The sequence below is a fragment of the Semicossyphus pulcher genome, unplaced genomic scaffold, assembly GCF_022749685.1.
Source record: "Semicossyphus pulcher isolate SPU_LCO1_2020_fin unplaced genomic scaffold, fSemPul1.0.p SCAF_3, whole genome shotgun sequence".
Lineage (NCBI taxonomy): Eukaryota > Metazoa > Chordata > Actinopteri > Labriformes > Labridae > Semicossyphus > Semicossyphus pulcher.
Window position 1 is genome coordinate 527,714 of NW_027211704.1, and position 21,258 is coordinate 548,971.

At 42.7% G+C, this 21,258-nt stretch overlaps 2 protein-coding genes across 2 annotated transcripts in view; one reads left to right on the plus strand and one right to left on the minus strand.

The window, feature by feature from the left end:
- Positions 1 to 3,413, minus strand: part of kif5ab (kinesin family member 5A, b) — a 69,532-nt gene extending 66,119 nt beyond the window's left edge. Inside the window, exon 1 of the mRNA XM_069677470.1 lies at positions 3,285 to 3,413. Coding sequence (XP_069533571.1) covers positions 3,285 to 3,413 — 129 coding nt within the window. The remainder of the gene's footprint in view (positions 1 to 3,284) is intronic.
- A 2,858-nt stretch (positions 3,414 to 6,271) lies between these two features.
- On the plus strand, positions 6,272 to 20,742 carry dctn2 (dynactin 2 (p50)). Its single transcript, XM_069677471.1, has 14 exons — positions 6,272 to 6,468; positions 6,793 to 6,861; positions 10,654 to 10,750; positions 12,131 to 12,192; positions 12,370 to 12,468; positions 14,689 to 14,849; positions 15,457 to 15,604; positions 15,867 to 15,932; positions 16,184 to 16,222; positions 16,456 to 16,533; positions 16,769 to 16,840; positions 17,557 to 17,659; positions 18,671 to 18,762; positions 19,935 to 20,742. The coding sequence occupies exons 1-14, from the start codon at positions 6,433 to 6,435 to the stop codon at positions 20,019 to 20,021; spliced, it is 1,209 nt and encodes a 402-aa protein (XP_069533572.1). The 5' UTR covers positions 6,272 to 6,432; the 3' UTR covers positions 20,022 to 20,742.
- The last annotated feature ends 516 nt before the right edge of the window (positions 20,743 to 21,258 follow it).

The following is a 21,258-nucleotide window of genomic DNA, read 5'->3' on the forward strand; positions in this document are numbered from 1 at the left end:
TACAGTCATTGAAGTTTCCATACCTGTGACCTTTAACCTCAGACCAACACAAGAAGCTGAGAAGGGAATGCTGAGTACTTCCAAAATTGATAAGGCATTTTTTTCATGGATCCTACTTTACATTTCCATCTTTGATGTTTATATTTGATAGATTAAAAAAAAAAATTAAGAGCACTTTCTGACCCTGGGGTCTCAAGCCCCCTTTGGGTCCCATCTGTGCACGCACCTGCCAGTTAGTGACGCGTTTCCCATCAGCCAGCAGTGGTTGGTCTGCCAGAGAGGGTAGGCGGAGCTAAGCGGCTGCTTTTCCGCTCTCTGCAAGTGTTGCGAGTAAACAGTAATCTACTATGGCTGAACAAACAAAGAAAAGATGGATGACTACAGATACAACTTCAACAAGAAGTGAAAATCCAAAGAAGAAGAAACAAACTCGACGCTCAGATGAAGCAAACAGTCTGAAAAGGAAAGCGACCGTCAGCCAGGAAAATCAAGAGTTACAACCGGAGCCGACCGTGGACGTCACACATGCAGCACTGTGTGGATATCTGGGAAGTGTGCTCCTGCATGATTTTCGAGATTACAACCTTGAGTTGACTCGTTCAAGTGTTCAAGTGCAAATCTGAAATCAAATCTTTCAATTCACTCGGGAGTCTTTACGGTTTTGACCCTGGAGTAACACATGGCATATCTTACGAGTCAGACTTGAACTGCTCACGATGTTTTGAGCCACAGGAGACATTCGTTCATCAATTCAGAGCATGCCATCACACAATCTCCCTCTATCTTTAATCTCTCCAAGTCCCTTCTGTCTGCCACCGAGGTGCAGCCGAACCATCACTCAACCACTCAAATCATTGCCTCTGTCACTTAACAAGTCCTGGAAGGAGCCGTCCTCCTCCGGCAGCAGACAAATGCGGGGCCAGATGCGAATTGTTTTTATCAGTTGTCTGAATGTGAGGGCTTAGCTGTCGCTACAGGGTCCCTGCAGCATGCCAGCCAGCCTGCGTGCCGGCCTGATATTTTAAATCCTGATACAATCTGACTGCCGCGCCATTTAAACTCTCAAGAGACATTTTTTTTAACAAGTTCCTCTGAGAGTATTTCAGAGAAACACTGCTGAAAGAAAAATACACTCAGAATACATTTGCACACCCAAAAACCCTTTGCAAGCTCCAAAGTAATTAGAGTGGCAAAGATGAAAACTGCATGCATGCTTTCATGATAACAAGCATCTGAACAGAAGGAAAAAGAGGTGCAGTTAAGAAGATGACTTAGCTGCAGTATAAGAAGACTTTGTTGCTGCTTCTGGTGGTGCGAGCTGCCGAACACACGTGTGGGAAGGAAATAACAGCAGGAAAGGGTGTGTGCTGTCTGGTCATAGTGATGGATCACAGCTGCACTAATTGGTTGATATGATTTTGCTCCATTTCACCGCATGCCGTCTCCCACAGTCATCATCCGTAGATCAATATGAAGTGTGTATTTCCTCCGCCGAACACACGACGGATCCTGAATCTAACAGAACCACTGACATCAAACAGATCTATAGACGTCTGATTCAAGATACTCTGAGATAAAACATCTACAGGACTGAACATCTGAACCACTTCTTCCTTCCTGTGCTGCCTTCAAACACACTCATACATTAGATTTGAACAGCAGGATTGACACAGTAATGAAGGATTTCATGCTGCTGTTTAAAGCCAACCTGCCAATCCTCAGCAAACAGCATCAAAACAAAGTGATAATGAGCATTCAGTCTGCTTCCTGGAAGATATCCTGCTGCTACAACCAGGGTGCACCCGACAGACACACAGGGACATCTACTCTACAGTGCTGCCATGCATTATAATGTGTGTGTGTGTGTGTGTGTGTGTGTGTATGTGTGTGTGTGTGTGTGTGTGTGTGTGTGTGTGTGTGTGGGAGTGTGAGAGAGAGAGAGAGAGAGAGAGAGAGAGAGAGAGAGAGAGAGAACAGGGTAAGCCGATAGGGATTTTCTGCTGTCTTCATCCTCACTTGAAGTCAACCCTCAGGCCACATGGGTGTGTATGTCTCTCTCCCTCTCTCTCTCTCCTTCTGTGTGTGTATGTGTGTGTGTGTATTATGGCTGTGAATGCATGCCCCTATGTACAGTGTATGTGTGTATGTTGCATGTGTGTCCATTTCTGTGTGCAAGCTTTGTGTGTGTGTGTGTGTGTGTGTGTGTCTGTGTGTGTCTGTGTGTGTCTGTGTGTGTGTGTGTGTGTGTGTGTGTGTGTGTGTGTGTGTGTGTCTGTGTGTGTGCATGCTTTGTGTGTGTGTTTCTAAGTGTATAGCACAAGCAGTGTTATGGATGTGAATACCTTCATCTACAGTGTGAGTGCATATTTCAGCTTGCATGTGTGTCCATTTCTTTATGCAGGCTTCTGCATGTATGCTTGTTTGCCTGTGTGTGTGTGTGTGTGTGTGTGTGTGTGAGAGTGTGAGAGTGTGTGTGTGTGTGTTGTGTAATCCTGGATCCAGATCTGCTTTACATCTAAACAACAGGAACATTAGCATTTAAAGCTCATGAATCCCCCGCTGCGCCGCTCGGCCTCGGGCCGAGTATCTTCCAGATTGATCAACATCCTAAAGCTTTGGTTCATTTTCATTCCTCAGCTGTGACAGAGATCACCAGAGACAACAACCAAAAACCATTCACTGGACACACACAACCCACAGAGCTTAATTATGACTCTCAGGAGGGTTTGCAGCGCCTGATGATTCAACGGTGCAAGGCTGACTACAAGATACATCTCCAGCCATCAATCAATCCTGCATAATTATTCAGTGCCAGGAAACACACCGAAATCCAGCAGATCAATACAACAGAGGGAATAATGAGGCAGAGTGTGGGATCAGAAAGGTGGGGTCGACGTCTAAGTTCTTTTTTCTTTTCGTCACAATCCCTGCAAAGCTCAGGATGTGGACAGAACAGAGGCATGATTCTGGCAGGAGGACGAGTGGCCATCCCTTCATTTAATCTCCTGCAGGGTTCAGCCGAAATGACAGACTACCTTGCAGCCTGGTTGCTTATCAATGGCAGCAGCACACACCTGAATGAATGATGCAACATGCTGATGAGGACACTGATACTGGCTATACTCTGTTTGATCCCTGTCAGATCCCTTTAAGCCTCCGGTCCTGTCTGGCCGGTTGTTTGATGTGTGAGCCAGATGACAAGTGTAACCCCTAGCGTTAGCTCACACCGCCTGCATGGAAAGGTGACAGGAGAGAGGGGAAGGGGAGGACAAGAGATAACTTACCCCGAGGATGACAGTGTCTTCTCTTTGAAATATGGGGATGAACTTATCTCCGCGGATAATTTCCGACTTGTTCAGAGGACGAAATCGACACAACACCTTGATATTGCATTCTGCGTTAGCGTCAGACATCGTGGAAACAAAGATAGTGCACGCGCTTCCACAAAATGAAGAATTTGTAGATTAAAAAATAATGTTCAATATTCCCTTTTCACATAAAAAAATAATCAAACACTAAAACCTCCGGCGTCTATACCCATGTACAAAGCAGGCGAAGCATTTGGAAGAACGGAAAACTACGAGTTATTTTAGGAGACTGAAGCTAAATTCAAAAAGCAGATTGAAAAGAAAAACAAACAGCAACCCGTTTGAAAGTGTTTCCTTGTTTGAAATGCTCTCAAAGCAGACTCAGGTGCAGCTGAGAGGTGCACAACAGATGGAGAGTTGTAAACGGGGAGTATATTCCAAACTGGTCCGGTCGCTGGAGTGTCTGGTTGGGCTGCAGGCTGCTCAGAAGCATGCCTTGCCTTGCATCACTGTCAGCCCTGCTCGCTCTCTCTCTGTGGGCGGGGCGTGGAAAAGTAGCGCCTCAAATCCTCTCTCATCAGCACCACCGAGCACAGGGACCGAGGAGGAGCAGGAGATCTGACTCTGCTTCTTATTCCTGCAACCACAACTATACTGCTCCCCGCAGACGTTCACTGCGGAAGTTATTACTTGCACCTGTTGAGTCATTAGGAGACTTGTCGTGCTCCATAACTTAGAGGGATACCTTATAGATGCTAGGGATGCACGGCATTGGATTTTTTGCCGATATCCGATATGCCGATATTTTCCAACCTTTTTTGTCGATACCGATATATTAGGCGCATGTTTTTTTAGAGAACATCAAGTCTCCCCTGAAGTGGAATTGATATCATGCCTACTGTTATTGTAGTGGCCTGCTGGCAGATGCAGAAATAACATAATACAGTGCTTTTTAAAATGTGCACATTCACTGGGCAAGATAAGACAAGTACTTTCAAATAAAACTGTAATATTTGCCAAACTTTTTTAGAGAACATCGAGCATTCAGGCAGAATTAAAGCGTTTTCTTCATCGGCGGAAATTATCAGCAGGAAAATGACACACCTGCCGATACGTCGCTTTCAAGCCATAATCGTCAGATACCGATAATGTGTGGATAATACCGTGCATCCCTAGAAGTTGCTCTTAAATTTCAGTAAGTATGAAGACTTGAGAGAGACAGGTTCAAAGAAAGAATGGCTGAAGACGAACTCGCTAAAACGCTGGCTAAGCTACGACATCTCCCAAAATGCTAGTTATTTGTACCTTTCATTAGACCCTCCTACCTACTCAGTATACATAGCCCCATTTGAACCCACAAGCTTTATGTTAAGTTCCTCAAGAGAGACAGTAGACATTAGCTTAGCAGCTGTTTTCACATGCTAATTGCCTGTAATGATAAAGAAACAGATCTTTATGTTTCAAAGTGGTGAAGCGCCCCTTTAAGATAATATATGCCACTCATTCATTTTGGCCTACAAAGCCGTCATGGATAAAACCATAGAGCTTACAGCAGGCTTACATTAAACATGAATGATTGTGTGCTTTAATTATTTATGAGAATAGTGAATAATCCAAGTGTTTGTAACAGACTGCTGTGTACCCCAACAAATACACCACATGTGCAGAACTGTGGCACGTATTGTGTATTGGTTGGAAACACCATGTTGTGTGTCTTGTGCTGTTGATTAGACAATGCCTACAGTCAATTTGTCCAATAACATTAGAGTCAGTAATTAGAGTTATTGGCTAAGTTATGGAGAAATCATTGGCTGTCAATCAGAAAATGAGCTGATTTCTTTAAACAGTGTCATTGATCATAAGTGAGAGCTAATAGTCACTGACACGTTTTCTAATAGTGTATAAATGACTGCAACCACATTACTGGTTAATATACAACGCCAATGTTCAACTTTTATTGTATGACATTTAAGTGTAATTATATAATGTGTCCAGTGTTAGCTATTTACCTTATAACATACTTAATGTGGTGGACAGAAGGCTATATGACAAACAGGCATTACTCAATCATCAAGTATAATGAACATTATGTAATCACTACACTTTAAAATATATATTTCCTTATTGATGTCTGTGCATGCATCCAGCAGCAGAAGTTCAGTTGTTGAAATGTGTTGTCCTCGTGGGGGAATGTGTGAATGTGTGGGAGTGAATGGGGATATTTTCCATCCGATGGATGAACATAATCCAGTGTTATCCATTCATTTCCTTTGGCGGTCATTTTTGACACCACGGGTGTTACAAAGCTGACTAAACTACTCAAAATTCAATGAAAGTGGTGATCAGCAATTTTATATGTTAAAATGTCTATGTATGTAAAACACAATATTTATGATTGATGAAAGTTATAAATCGGTCAGATTTGACCCGAACACGACAGGAGGGTTAATACAAACAAGAAAGATTCAGCAGTACATTGCCATAATATATAGATATATTACCCCTTTATGCATACCAGAAAAGCTAACAGCGATTTAAGATAAGGTAGATAATGTTCCAACAGAGTGAGACATCTTCTCAATCAGCCATCTTTGGTACTTAATTGAGTTGTTTGCCCGTTCCTTTAGCGCCACCGTGTGACGGTTAAGCTACAGCCTAATGATATACTTTTAAAAATAAAGTCAGAGGGATTTTGTTGTTAAAGCAAAATAATTGTTAGATACATTAAATGTGCGATGTCAAATACTGTGTTACATGTTAATTAAACAAAACGATGCTAAACTACACAAGAGGGACCGTTAAATCAAATGGGACGCATGCGTAGTAACGTCCCACTCCGTAGGGGACGTTTGTTTCGTTGTCTTCGTTGGGCCGTTAAACCCTTCCTCCGATGATGTAGCGAATACATCACCGCCCATCCGGCTGCTCTCGTAGGAAAGCCAACGTACACGCTGTAAAATCAAGCTAGTGACCACATCAGCCTGGAAGCCTCCGCCGGCTGAGATACTGCTGCCTCATCTACCGTGTACAATTTGATTCGGTTAAATCGACAATTTACACGTTTTAAGAACCGGCATTGTATTATATAGTGATTTGTTGGTCTCGTTTTAGCTACTCGCTGACAATGGCTGATCCTAAATACGCAAACCTGCCAGGAATTGTAAGTGTCTAAAGCTAGCAGACAGAGTAGCTTGATTGCTATTTAGCAATGCTAGCTCCAAGCTCTGACAGCTAAGTTAGCTAACGCCCCTGCTGTCTACTCTGTTGTATGCCTATTGTTTGCAATTGTTTTACAACTAGCGTTATAAGAAGGAGATTCATAGTAACTCATTTTAAGCTAATGTAGTGTCTTGTAATGCAACTCACCAGATAGCAACTGTTAGCAAGTACGTGTTGTTGACCGGGCCGGGGCGTTGGCCAGACTAATGACAATAAACTGGATGTCTGATCTTATGATATATTGTTTACTTTATTGTTTCATAAGGCTTTTAACGAGCCGGACGTGTACGAGACCGGAGACCTTCCAGAAGATGACCAGGCTCAGTTTGAGTCGGTAAGTGGACGTGTATTATTGACTGTATTTGTTAGTCTGCAGGCTAATTCGCTGCATATGAAGCTAACTTAGCAAGCTAACAAGCGTTTACACTTTGTTTTATCAGAGAGATTAGTGAGTTATCATTTTAATAAGTGTGCATATCGCAGCTTACGTTGCAGAGCTCTCCCAATTTTTACGATATTAATTACTGAAGTATGAAATTGAAGTGAGTGTTATTGCATTTGTGCTGTTCTTACTCACCCTTTGGGGCAAATAACGTTGAATTAAATTGTGTTCTAATTTGTTAACTACCACAACATGATTTTGTTGATGCTTATTTATTTATTCTTGATGTAAAGTACTTTTGTTAAAAACGGCTTATTTTTGTTCATAATTTAGTAAAATGCTAAGCTGCTTTAGGTTATCTTCTACACATTATACCTTCTTGTAGGGCTGGGCGATATGACCAAAATCTTATATCCTGATATTGGATTTTTCAAAACTTGATAAAGATATATATCACGATATAGCATGTTTTCTGGTAATTTTACAAACAATTAGTCCACATGAAATTAACACGTTAAAGCCTATTTGTGGATAATTCTGTGTGGATTAAAGACTTGACAAATACAAAGTACTGAGTTTCCTTTTCTGCACATTAATGTCCATGTTAATAAACAGCGCCTCCCTCTATGGTTCGCTTCAGGTTCACTCCCACATGCAAGGATTAGAACGTAAAGCGTTGTCAAAATAACGTAAAGACTGGCGTCAAGCAGTTCGGCCGCTGGTTTTGTGACATCACGATAGAGACGGTATAGAAAAACTCGTACAATAGACATCTTCAGATCGTTTGGATGTTATATATTGTCATATTGCCCAGCTCTACCTTCTTGTATATGTTATTATTACTGGGAGAAGTAGGTAAGGGAGGACAAATATGAAATGGGAGGAGAGAAAAAAAATCTAACACCAACTTAAATGTGCTGATGATGGTCTTGTGACTTCTATAAATGTCTACTTTCACTGCTTTGTAACCGCTACATTAAGCAGTCATTGGGAGTTAGTGTTGACGCTTCTAGAGTTAATGTCTATTTAACAGTGACATAAATAAGTACATGTGAACAGTTGAGGGATGCTGGTCTGATATTGCTTCGAAGCATGTCTGGCCTGGCCATTGACCAGCTGAATGAATCCTAATTGGCATTTTCCCTTCCATGTTTCCACACTCGTTCTCCCCATACCCTTGCCCTTGTTTTGACTCTTCCCCACCCCTCCTGGGACCCTAGTTTGTACAAGTAAGACTGGCTCCATTTTACTCTCAGTGAGCTTAATGCCATGCTTTATGCATGTTTTTTAATCTCATACCACTTTTCCTGCCTCTATTGATTGGGATGCAATGAAAACTAGATTGATGGAGTGACCCTTTTTCTGCTCTGTAATTCATCAATTTTTGATTGTTTTGAAGTGCAAGGAATTGATTTTTTTCCTCCTTTTTGTGTTGCTCATTGAAACTCTTTTAAGGGAATAATGATGTTGATGGGTCTTCAGCTGCACTTTAATGATCTCTTTCACTGGGTCATGCTTTGACAAAGCAGTGAAGCCTCCAGTATGTCTCTGGGTGAATGTTAGGCACTGACAGGACACAGAAACATGTTTGCCTATTTGCTTTTTAACCTTTCATCATGTTCTAACAATTGCTTCTTGGCTAACCACACTACACTGACACTAACTGGACATTTTAAAGGCCCCTATACTCTGTGCAATGATATCCTGCAGGTTCATTGCATGTCAAACATTGGGATGTAGATGTCATTTTGTGAACAAATCGTTAATTAAGTAAATGGGTGGGGAAATAACCAGCAGAAACAGGCCATCACTTGCACACTCCACCTTCCAACGTTGTATTGGCTGATGTGCTGTACCTCTTTTCATGTAGTAATGCACTGGATTTGTGTCTTCACCTGTTCTTACCTTCTCAAGTGGATTAGGTATTGTTCAAATATGACCAATCTACATTAAGAGGACAGTTTCTTTGTCAGCGTTGATATAAAAAAGTGTTTCCTCTTTTCAGCTAATAAATAAACGTGGCTGTGGCTCCATGTATCACATGTTTTATACCATGTTCTGTTTGATTGGTTTGAGGCGGGCTGAGTGAACGCCACAGTGAGAATTCTGCCCTCAATTTCTGACACTGTCAGACCTTTGCTGCAGATAATCTTTGTCCCCAGTTTGCCATCGGTGGACATGTCCAACAGTGTGGTTGAAAACTACCACGTTGGACTGATGGCCAGATTAGTTCGACTTGGACTGCCAAAAACTCCCACAGTGTACAGGGGCCTTTACTTGGATACATCTCGTTACCGCTTTGGTTCAGTCCAGCAGATTGATTTAGGATGAACTGCATGTTATTAATATATACCTCACTCTGACTGGTGATTTATCATAGATGTCTGTTTCTGTAACAGAACTTATTTTAGAGTTCTTAGGCCTGTTTGAGTTTCCCCTTTAACCACCTGTCACCCTTCATTGTTACTCATGTTGTATTTAAAACACCAATCCCCTGCATCTATAATGCTGTGAGACTCCCAGTGCCCTCCATGAGTGCATACAGTCGCACTGCATTATAAAGTACAGTCTGTTATGTGAGGAGAAAGTAACATGCTGGTGTTAATGGACCATCTTACCACCCTGAATGGGGGAAAAGAGAAAGAACTGGAGGCACGAGGAGCAGTCTGTCTGGTGTGTCTCCAGGGTTTTTAGCAGCAATCCTCAGAACACTGCTTTCTTTCTTATCTTTCCCCGACCCCGGCCGACTGTTCCTGTTGTGTGCATGGCATGTGATAACCACATTAATCTGTGTTGTCTCTCTCTCTCTCTCTCTCTCTCTCCCCCCTACTTTTTTCTCTCCCTCTGCTCTTGCGTTACTTTCTCTAACTCTCTTTGGAAACCCAAGGAGCTGGTAAGAGCCTGACTAACTCTCCTCCCGCTCCTCCTCCTCCTCCTCCTCCTCATCATCCTCCTCCTCCTCCACCCTGCATCTGTGTAACTGTCTTGTGTTCTGTGTGTTGTTGTGGTTCGTCTTCCTATCTGAATCTGTGTGTGAGCCCACACTCATATCATCTTTGTGTATGTGTCAGTGGTGTTTTAATCTTACCCCTTGCCTCTAATTCATCATAATTGATCAATTGATTGATTGATTTCGTGCTCCACAGAATCACTAATCCACAAACCGTAATATAGAAAAGAAAGTGTTAGTGGCTTCCAGCTTTAGTTCTGCCGTTTTAATTCATGTAACTTTGTTTAACCAAAGTAGACTGAAAGCACATGAATAACATTTTAAAGAGTCTTAAAAGTGCACATTCAGGTAAACTATGGCTATGCAAATACCGTAGTCTGCATATTTGTCTCTTAGCTGCTGGTACTTTAAATAATGTTGAAATAATCTGGTTCTACTTATTACAGCAAAAAATAATGGCTGTTTAGCTCTTGCAAAATGTCATGCTCATCTACGACAGCTTTTAATTTCTGAGGGTATGTGACCTTGGTAATAATAATCCACTCGTTGACTGAACCATGTAATTCTGCACCTTTTTCAATCATATTTCGGGGTAATAATCAATCTCAGAATTTGCTCTCAAATCTTACCAAACCTGTCAACATATTTAAGTCTACCTTGGGCTTTGAGACTCTTGGCTCTCTGGCTCAGTAAGCCAAGGCTCATTTTAAAGTCTTTGCTGTCTGTACAGTCTTACTGCCCTTTACTTATTTTTCATGCTAATCTGATTTTGTCTCCTGGGGTTTTAATGACAGGAGGAGCTCTGCAGCGACAGCGTGGAGAGGATTGTGGTCAACCCAAACGCAGCCTATGACAAGTTCAAAGACAAGCACGTCACCACCAAGGGACTTGGTCAGTTCATTGCAGATAATAAACTCTTATTTTTTTGTATCACATCTCCTTAATTCTCTTATGAAACTGCTACAGAGGAGCAACATGACCATCACCATAATGTGGACTGAAACTAGACACTCATTCAAGTTATATCAATGTAGTAAAAACGTGTCAGGATGATGCGATAGCACATCAACAGCACCCAGCTGCAGCCTCCAAAAGGACCCTAAAGTTGAATCAACACCAGTTTCCACAAAAACAGAATATTCTGACCTTCTTGAGCGGAGGACTTATTGTGTTAGACTTTACATGGGTGCACTAAATAATCTGGCAGCTACCAGTAACTGCATTCTGTTCAGGGAGGTTTCCCAGGTTGGTTCCTGTACAGTTCCCCGATACAGTCAGTCAGTGACCAATGATCACTGGGTGGGGGGGGTGTCAGACGAAGAGATTAACTGCACGCTGCCTTTGTTTACATTTTCCCCGGGCAAAGATTTAAAGTGAGTGATACATATGACTGTTAGCATGAACAGGACAAAATCAGCAACGAGATGGGAGGTATAGCTTTGTCCACAGGGGGCGCCAAAATCAACACAAACCCAAAGTTCCTCACAGGAGATGTTCATGTAAATAAATGTCTGTAAGTCTCCCTCTCTCTCTGAATGAGGTAACACATGGTGACTGAGCCTATGGCCCGCTGATGAAAGCCTTTGCATCTGCAGTATATAGTATTATTATGGGCTGGGTGTCTGTGGCGACGCCCAGTTAGTGACGCGTTTCCCATCAGCCAGCAGTGGTTGGTCTGCCAGAGAGGGTAGGCGGAGCTAAGCGGCTGCTTTTCCGCTCTCTGCAAGTGTTGCGAGTAAACAGTAATCTACTATGGCTGAACAAACAAAGAAAAGATGGACGACTACAGATACAACTTCAACAAGAAGTGAAAATCCAAAGAAGAAGAAACAAACTCGACGCTCAGATGAAGCAAACAGTCTGAAAAGGAAAGCGACCGTCAGCCAGGAAAATCAAGAGTTACAACCGGAGCCGACCGTGGACGTCACACATGCAGCACTGTGTGGATATCTGGGAAGTGTGCTCCTGCAGTTACCGTTTATCGCCACAGGTGGCGCCAAAGAGAACAAGACTGAGATCTTTGAGATTAAGACTTTAAATGTGTTTTCTTAATTGATAAAGAAAGTTACAAGAGAAATATAACTGACCAGTGATACAAAACCTACAACATAAAAAACTGCTGTTGAATTCAAAATGATGCTCTTCTGTTATCGTAGCAATGAACCCAAAATCTTGTTCTGGCTCACCCTGAGCTTCTTACTCACAACCATTCAGCTTTTTCTGTCCCTTCTTGTTTCATTCTCTTACAATCCAGTTGTCTCCTTTTTCCAGATTTTTCAGACCGAATCAGTAGAAGCAGAAGAGTTGGCTATGAGTCAGGAGAATTTGAAATCGTGAGTACATTCAGTGGAGCAGAAATTCATTCTCCACTTTTTGTTCTTTTGACAGTTTCTCTGTTTCCATGTCTGAAGTTGTTTGATGGTCTGTCTCAGGGCTGCTCGCTCTGTGCTACGCTCACTTTGTTGTAGTGTAATATTCATACCGTTTTTCTACTCTCTCTTTTTTGGCAGCTTGGAGAGGGCTGCGGAGTGAAGGAGACGCCTCAGCAGAAGTACCAGCGTCTGGTCAACGAGATCCAGGAACTCACTCAGGAGGTGGACACCATCCAGGTGAACTGACGCCGAGACACAAGCTCAAGCACACTTGTCCACAGGACTTGGCAAAGAATAGTACACTGTGATATTCCAGCCTTTATCTGCCTCTCTGCACACAGCTTCGATCACTTCACAGAAGGACTTTAAACCACTCTACTCCTCGTGTTGACATGTATTCATTCAGGAGAGGTGTGATATATATCTCCAGTTATTGTTGTGGCACTGGAGACCTGGGAATCCAATCCAAAGCTTACTATGGTGTGTGCCCTGAAGCTTTAATTTCACCCAGAAAATTAGTGCTGATTGAAAGCAGTGAAAGGAATTGCTTTTGTGCCTTACAGAGACTCCACAACCCAGACACTGATTAAACCTTTGGTGTCACTAACTTGTTCTCATAAAGCAGCAGACCCTGCTCTGCGAGTATCAATCTCCAAACTCTATTTCAAGCTGTGAAATAGCAGGTTTTGTGACGGCATCTGTTGGTTTTAACTCACGCAGGTCTTGTTGGCAGGATCTGCAGCCTGGCCGGCTGTGTGGAAACAAGCTGTTTCTCTGCTGCAGCATCTAAATGTGTTCTTGTGGAAGACCTTAGAGTAGTGTGTGTTCTTTCATTCATTTTCAAGACTGAAAAATTCCAACTCTGCACGACTGCTGAGAACAGACTGTAGTTTACTTCTTTATCCCAGATTAGTAATAGCATTATTTAATGATGCTTTGCTAAGCTATCATGCAGGGATAGAAAACAGACTGTGTCCATCCAAAGTTGTATCTGACCTCAGATCATTGTTCTTAATGTCTCTCACGAAATAATCTGGCATTTTTCAACCAAGGTCTTATTCTCTTAAAGGGGTCATCTCCTTTAAGTGGATCCTCTCTTCATGTCTCTCACATGTTTGTGTGTTTATCGTTCGCAGTGAAAAAGTGAAAACTGCATAACTCCGTGTTTTTCCAGAACCACATGTTTAAAAAGGTCGCCTCTGAAACGGGCCGTTCAGAACAGCTGCAGGTTTCTATGTAGAACCTTTGGCTGGAATCGACCAATCGTCATTCACCGTCGTTCACCGTCGTTCACCTCAGGCTGCCTTCTCGCACGAGCTTGTAGTCGAGTTGTTGACGAGATTTCAACGTACCATTCTGATACCGCCTGGTGATTCTGGCTCGTACATGTAAGGCCGAATAACTGATCGTAGAGCAGCCATGTTTTCTACAACTTTGGAGTGACAGTGCAGTGCGGCTGCACACTTGGGGGAGGGGCTACGTGGTCACTCCGCTGTCAGCCAATCGTGGCTAAGGTCTGACCTTTGACTGGTAAAACGGCTTGTTGGTTTCAGGAGGAAGGAGAGGCTCCGAAACAAATAAAATAAGTTTTAAAAGGAAACAAACTTTACCAGCGTGATTCAAACACGTTAATAATAATAATGATAGAAAACTGAGCAGAGCTAAAATGTGTCCCCTTTAATTGTGGCTGTTTTATCTACTCAGACTAATTTTTCACCTCCCACACAAAACATTTGTGTTGTGTTTGCACACTCAACAATGGATTTGAAATAAAACAATTAGTGTTTGCTTTCAGTGCAGACTTGAGTTTTAATTTTAGGCTATTGGCTGCATATCGGATGAAACATGCAGTTATTCCAACAGTTTCTTTACAGAGAGCCCACACTTAGGGTAACAAAAGTAATTGGACAACTTAAATTAAAGTCGTAATACTTAATTAGTTGGTTGCAAATCCTTTGCCTGAAGTCTGGGACCCACAGACATCTGCTTCTACTGTTTGTGCTCGTTTCTCTCACTTTCTGCTTTCAGTTTTGCCCTAAGCAGGAGAAATTCATTCTCCATGGGATTTGTTCCATGGAGCTGACTGTATATCAGGGAAAGCAGTGCAAGCTTACCAAATAAGCTTAGCAGTAAATAATTTCAAAGACTCTGTTTCTGTGCCCTGTGGATGAAGCTGTTTATCTTGGTTACCCTCGAGTAAATGCCTGCGCAGTTAGCTACAACCACCAGTTTAAACCCAGGCTAAAAAGTACTGGAGTATCCCTGTCAGAACAAACCCAACATTCATGCCCAGTACGAGAGTGCTTATGTATACAGTATGTTCTTTTTTAAATTGGCATGGGACACAGCAAACCTGGTTGACCCAGACAGACTCCTACTCCTCGATTTCTTTGTAGTTTACTGCTGTGAAGGAGTCGCTCTCTCACTGACCTTTGCTTGTTGTCTCTCTGCTTCCAGGCAGCCACAAAGGAAAGCAATGCAGAGGAGCGCCTGACCCCGGTGGTTCTCGCCCAGCAGGCGGCTCAGCTCAAACAGCAGCTGGTCTCTGCCCACCTCGACTCTCTGCTGGGTCCGCAGGCGCACATCAACCTGGCTGACCCAGATGGAGCGCTGGCCAGGTGAGCTGAGAGGGTGTGACAAGACAATAAAGCAAGCTGAAACGTGACGCTGCAATCAATCACAGCCTGACGGAGTGTTTAGCTAGTAGGCAGGGAACAGATGGAAAAATGGTTAGATGGGAGGAAGAAATAGAAGGAGAGAGAGCAGGGGAATTAATGACACTACACCTTGGACTGTAACCCAGATATAGAGAGTGAGAGTAATAAGGGCACCACTGTGCTGCTGGTATGAATTGCCCACATAAATCCTGCTGTGCTCAGTGTAGTGCTACCTGGGGAGCATAAGAACTGACAGACAGGTGATTTAGGAAGGGAAATAAAAACAGGAGACGGTGAAAGATTGACTAGAGGCGGCGTAGAGAGATAAAAATATAATGTCATAGAAGTGAAGATAAAGAGGAAAGAGAGAGTGACACAAGAAGGAGAGGAGGATGTGATGGAAACTGTTTAAAAGATCAAAGCTCAGTTTGACCTTGCAGTTAGAGTCTGAGAAGATTGTGAGAAGGTTGCTATGAAGAGAGGAGGGAGGTGCACAGCAGCACAAGTGTCTGATAACAATGTAGAACATACAGTATAATCCTTTTGTGTCTCCTTCTCCTTCCTGCAGGCGTCTGCTCACCCAGCTTGAAGCGGCTAAGGGCAGCCGTGGTAGTGGAGACAGCAAGCCGACGGCATCAGCGAAAGGCCCAGACGGAGTGGTGCTGTACGAGCTGCACAGCCGACCAGAGCAGGAGAAATTCAACGAGTCTGCCAAGGTAAAGTGGAGACGGAGGAGGAGGAGGAGGGGGCACAGAGTCGAGTGTCTCGGATGAATGCTTTAGTGAAATGAGCAAATGTTTCAGCGGCGTGATCAGCTACACGCGTTTTGTTTTCATTCTCTTGGGAGGAATGTCAGAATATTTGACGGCAATGAGCGGGACAAAAGGTAGGAAGGTGTGTGTGTGTGTGTTTGTGTGTGTGTCTTGTGGGATGCTGTTGTCGCTGCCAACCATGTGTCGCCTTGTTTGGTCCCTGTAGATGGCGGAACTGGAGAAGCGTCTAGCTGAGCTGGAGATCGCTGTTGGCTCTGGATCAGACAAGCAGGTACACTCCGTCTCAGACACACAAACACAAATAAACACACACACATCCTCTCTAATTCTTTTCTCTTCCACTTCCACTGCTTCTGTTTCCATCCTTCCCTCTTTCACTCTGACACCAGCAGGATGTTCATGCTCCTGCTGCTGTGAAAACATCCATAAAGTCAAACTCAAATACAACCTTCCACTGGATTTATGTAAATGATGAGGCTTCTTGTTGAAAAGTTCTCTTCCTTCTTTGTGTGTACTTTGTAGGGACCTCTGAGTGCTGGCGTACAAGGAGCCAGTTTGATGGTAAGAAGTCTACCACTTTCTTTCTGGAGAACACTATGTGGAAGTTGTGTTTGTATTCATAACGCTGTGTATCTGATGTGCAGCCAGAGAACTGGGTCATACTTCAGAGATGACACCACTTCCTCCAAGTTTTGTTGTTGTTGTGCCAGAACAAGAACACAAAGTTTTGTGCCCAAACTTCTTGAAAAGTTGTAAGTTGTGTGTGTCTTTGTGTGTGTGCTTGTTTGTATCAGGACACCATCGAGCTCCTGCAGGCGAGGGTCAGCGCGCTGGACTCTGCTACTCTGGATCAAGTGGAGGCCAGGCTGCAGGTAACAAATGCCTGCACAGCATGCAGCCCGGGGTTAAAGGAGACACAGAGATGTTGTTGATTGAATATTTCACATGGAGACCTTTTGCATGGAGTGCCCCAGCAGCTCACCTGGTAGACCCTGTACTTGTGTACTTATGCCATATAATGCATATTGCAGCAGCCTGGACGCGGCCTCTTTCCTGTCCTCTGATAATAAATCAAATAAATGCGTCTTCTTTTTGTCTCCCGTTCAGAGTGTCCTTGGAAAGATGAACGAGATCGCTAAACACAAGGCAGCGATTGAGGATGCTGATACACAAAACAAGGTGTGTAGTACCTGTACATCTATCAGAGCAGCATGACTGGAGTCATCATCTTAGATGCTTTCACACTTTGTCTGCTGTGATTCCTCGGTTACAAAGCATTCTGAGATGTTACTTTAAACAAGCATCAGAGTTGTTTCTGTCAGGAAGTGAAAATGTGTCCAATAATCAATAATCTCACAGACAGATTCGGTTCTTGTGACAAGACATGAATTCTGAAACTGTCTGGCAGGCAGACTTACACGTGAATGCATCTGAATTTTGTGCCGTCTTAATAACACACTCACGCAGCCTTTAAGCTGTCGAGGCCAAACCACCATGAGAGTTCAGTCAGTTTGTTATTCTTGAATCAGTAATTAAACGTCTTCAGGTTTTTGTTTGCGAGCTGAAGAGTTTTCTGTGTTTGAGGCGTCGTCTGTTGGAAGGTGCTGTACTCCTAACAGGCCACTAGAGGGCAGAGCATGTTAATGATATTACAGTGAAGGATAATGTCATTGAGTACAGTATAATTTTATACATACGGTCATTGTATGTTGCTTTTGGATTCACTGAAAGACTTTAATTTTCTTCTAATCGTGTGTTTGACATAATTCGATTAGAATGAAAAAAGTCCAGAAACATTTTTAAAGATGAAATGTGATCACTGCTTCAGAAAGCTGACGCTCGGTAACCCGTTCTTTTGTCCCGGTTTGAAATGTTCCTGTTTGTTTACCTGTCAGGTGTCGCAGCTTTATGACGTGGTGCAGAAGTGGGATGCCATGTCCACCTCCATACCTCAGGTGGTGCAGAGGCTCGTCGCTGTCAAGGAGCTGCATGAGCAAGGTAACAGGCAGGAGCTGAAACAGGTTACACCAGGACATCAGTCTCTAGGAGGAGCTAACTGTCACATCACTTCATCTTATCATATTGTATGAATGTACTGGTGCAGAGTAATTAGTTCATATTGCAAATATTGTAATAATATTGCTCAAGGGGCGAATTTCAGCCCAGTAAAGATAATAAGACGCAAACTTGGATAATTTCTGTTCTGTTCTTTTCTGTGAGTGAACCTTGAAGTGACACCCATGAGAGTTCAAGGAGAGGATGTATGTAGGTTAGTGGGGGCGGGGGGGCGCATTAAACATTCAAAATATGTAGGATGTAGCCACAGAACATAACGGGGTGTGAACCCGGATCATGTTTCAGGAGGAGTCTGTGCGGGGAAGGAATTCTTAGCCTAAAAGATTTGCATTTACAATGTGAGCGTCCGTGTGCGAGACACAAGATGAACACTAAGCGAGGATGGGATTCAGAACGATAATGGAATCAGCCCGAACCACGGCATTCTATTACAACAAAGGGCAGACACCGGGGAAAGGGAGCCTCCAATGGGGAGAGAATTAGACTAAATCTAGCAATAATGTTAAACACCCCCCCAGGGGAAAGACATGCATGATATTATATATCACATTATCATCTTTTTATTATTTAGCACATGAAAGCAGAACCTTGGCATTAATAGATTATATTGATAATTCATTTCTGGGAGCTGAACGAGGTCATTTATCACCCAGACTCTGCACCAATCTGTCACAGTCTGCAGCTCCAGTGTTGTGCGCTCAATAGCTGTACTGATGACGTTTTCTGTTATGTTGCTCTGATCTGTCTCTACAGATGAAGCCACCAAGTGAAAGTATGCTGTTTAATATTTAAAGCATTCATTGGTTTCAGGTGAAAGGTGTCTGTGCTCCCCGTCACTTTGGCTGAGAGCAAAGACAACATTGCATTTCTATAATCTGTAAAATTATTCTTCCTCTTTGATTTCATGTCTTCTCCTCTTCCACCGTCTGGTAGCCATGCAGTTCGGCCAGCTGCTGACCCACCTGGACACCACTCAGCAGATGATCAACAACTCTCTGAAGGACAATAACACCCTGCTATCACAGGTAGGAGGTTAAACATCTATGGCACCACTGGGACGACATCAATCATTTCTAACACTGCTGGAGTGTGGAGATTTTTCAAGCTATAAAACGATTGCCATCATTTATCCAGAACATCAACTAAAGAGGAGCTTTGGTCTTTCTACAGTTAAACTGCTGAACTTAATTGTTTGAGGATTAAACACTGAGACTCTGTTCAGCTAAAAAAAACAAACAAGACAAACTCAACTGGGAAAAACTTTCTTTTAAACAAGTGTTCTTTTACACACTCGTACGTGACCACAGAGTGGGCTGTAAAGGCAGCGCTTCAAGTCCAACTGTTGTGAGGACAGAGTCTCTGAAGCCTCCTCTGGGCTCAGTCAGTACCTACCTGTGCTCTCACTGTTCAAGGCGTCGAGTCAGATGGACAAAGAAGTCAATGAAAGCATTTATTTATTTTATTCTGTTTGTTCAAACTGACAGTCTCCTAAAGTCAGCACAGTGCTGGTCCTTCTTTCCATAGACGTTCATTAAATTCTAAGTTTTCTGAAGGTTATTAAATATGACACCAACATTTTTTTCCTTTTTGCAGCAACCAATTAATCTATAGTCCACTGGAGCATAAACCCTGTATAATGGGTTATGCTAACTGTAGTATTTCTGGTGATCATTAAGGTAGTCTCATCCCATTACATCATTTTCAGTCATTTAGTTTGTTTAAAGAGAAAATCTGGAAGATGTTCATGTAAATAAATGTCTGTAAGTCTCTCTCTCTCTCTCTGAATGAGGTAACACATGGTGACTGAGCCTATGGCCCACTGATGAAAGCCTTTGCATCTGCAGTATATAGTATTATTATGGGCTGGGTGTCTGTGGCGGCGCCCAGTTAGTGACGCGTTTTCCATCAGCCAGCAGTGGTTGGTCTGCCAGAGAGGGTAGGCGGAGCTAAGCGGCTGCTCCTCCGCTCTCTGCGAGTAAACAGTAATCTCCTATTTTGTCTGACCGACAGGAAACTGAAAGATACTAAGTTTATAAAAAAGCGAATCCACACACTAGTGAAGCTGAAAAAACATCCAAAACAATCACTGATGAAAACAAACTAGTTGGAAATGAATTCTGTAGATCCACTAAATCTGTTTTCTGTTTGTACTTTTGTTTTGTCCTCGTCTTCCTCGTCTTCCTCGTCTTCCTCACAGGTCCAGCAGACGATGAAGGAAAACCTGGTGGCTGTAGAAGAGAACTTTTCTGCACTAGATCAGAGGATGAAGAAACTCTCCAAATAAACGGCAGCAGAGTTTCGGAGCGGTCCAGGAGAGTTGAGAACATGGACAAATAAGAGTTGGCTGGAGAGCGCTCTTGCTTTCTACTTCGCCTCTGCCTTTTTTCACAAAGTGGAATGTTAGAAAGTTGGAAAAGATGGAATAACTTAAAAAAAAAAAAGAGGAGACCAACATGTTCTTGCCCTCCTTCCTTCTTCCCTTTTCTTGCATCAAAATGAGATCAACTGAAAACACTTTTGTCCACTCTATACATGCCACTGATTGCAGTCCCCTGTGAAGCTTATTGACTTTTAGACTGGGTTGTTTTTATAATTATTAGTATTAAAGATAAGAAATTCTTCCATTCCATTTGAAACCTTACACTACTACTGGATTTGTACTGTATACTTTGGTCAAGTTAGATGGCTCACAGTAATGTCGGGTTAGAGGATGACACGTTACAGAGGTTGTCAGCTGTGTAAAAAGAATTTAAAAAAGATGTCTTGTCTTCTAGAGTTGTAGCAGGAGCACTTTGTGCGAGTGTCAGGGCCAAGTGACGAAGGAAAGCTTGTAAATACGCCTGTGTACCTTATTGTTTCTTCACGCTCAGTCGCTTGTAACTATATTATTATGACTGAGACCGGACACCACAGACAAACTTTTAATCTGCTTTGTCATTGCCTACAAGTCAACTGTATTGTCAGCTGTGGTCATGGAAACTGATCAATAAATCAAAGTGCGATAACCCTGCCTCAATTTATTTCGTAAGAGGAAGATCACTAAGACGGAGCTGCACGACTTACTCTTGTTTGGATGGAAAATATAAATAATATTACCAAATTACTTCTTGTATAGGAACAAGCTGAGGTCTTTTTTTTTTATGTTATAAATGATGCGGATAAGTCCTGTCATGTCAAACGTCTTTAAAGTTTGAAGGTGCCATCTACTAGCTTCCTGTAAGGAAGTGAGCTCACCAAGGTCCTGGCAGAAACGAGTCCTCAGTCATTGGTATTAAAATTAAAATGGTGAAACTGTAAAGTAAAACACATTTTAAAGAGTAAAAAAAATCATATTTGATATTAAAAAAATACTCCCATCTTATCTTTGGAATTTAAATGCCTGTTTATGACCACTAGGTGGCAGCAGAGCATCTAATAAAAAGGTCAAACTCGATATTGAACACTGTTTTTGAGCTTTTAAATGTACTACCAAATACATCCATGAGAGTTAAATGTTCGGCCATATTACTTGTACATTGATC

Coding starts and splice junctions, on each gene's coding strand:
- dctn2 (XM_069677471.1), top strand. CDS start 6,433: ATGGCTGATCCTAAATACGCAAACCTGCCAGGAATT. Junction 16,534..16,768: donor AAGTGGAGGCCAGGCTGCAG/GTAACAAATGCC, acceptor TCTCCCGTTCAG/AGTGTCCTTGGAAAGATGAA. Junction 18,763..19,934: donor ATAACACCCTGCTATCACAG/GTAGGAGGTTAA, acceptor TCTTCCTCACAG/GTCCAGCAGACGATGAAGGA.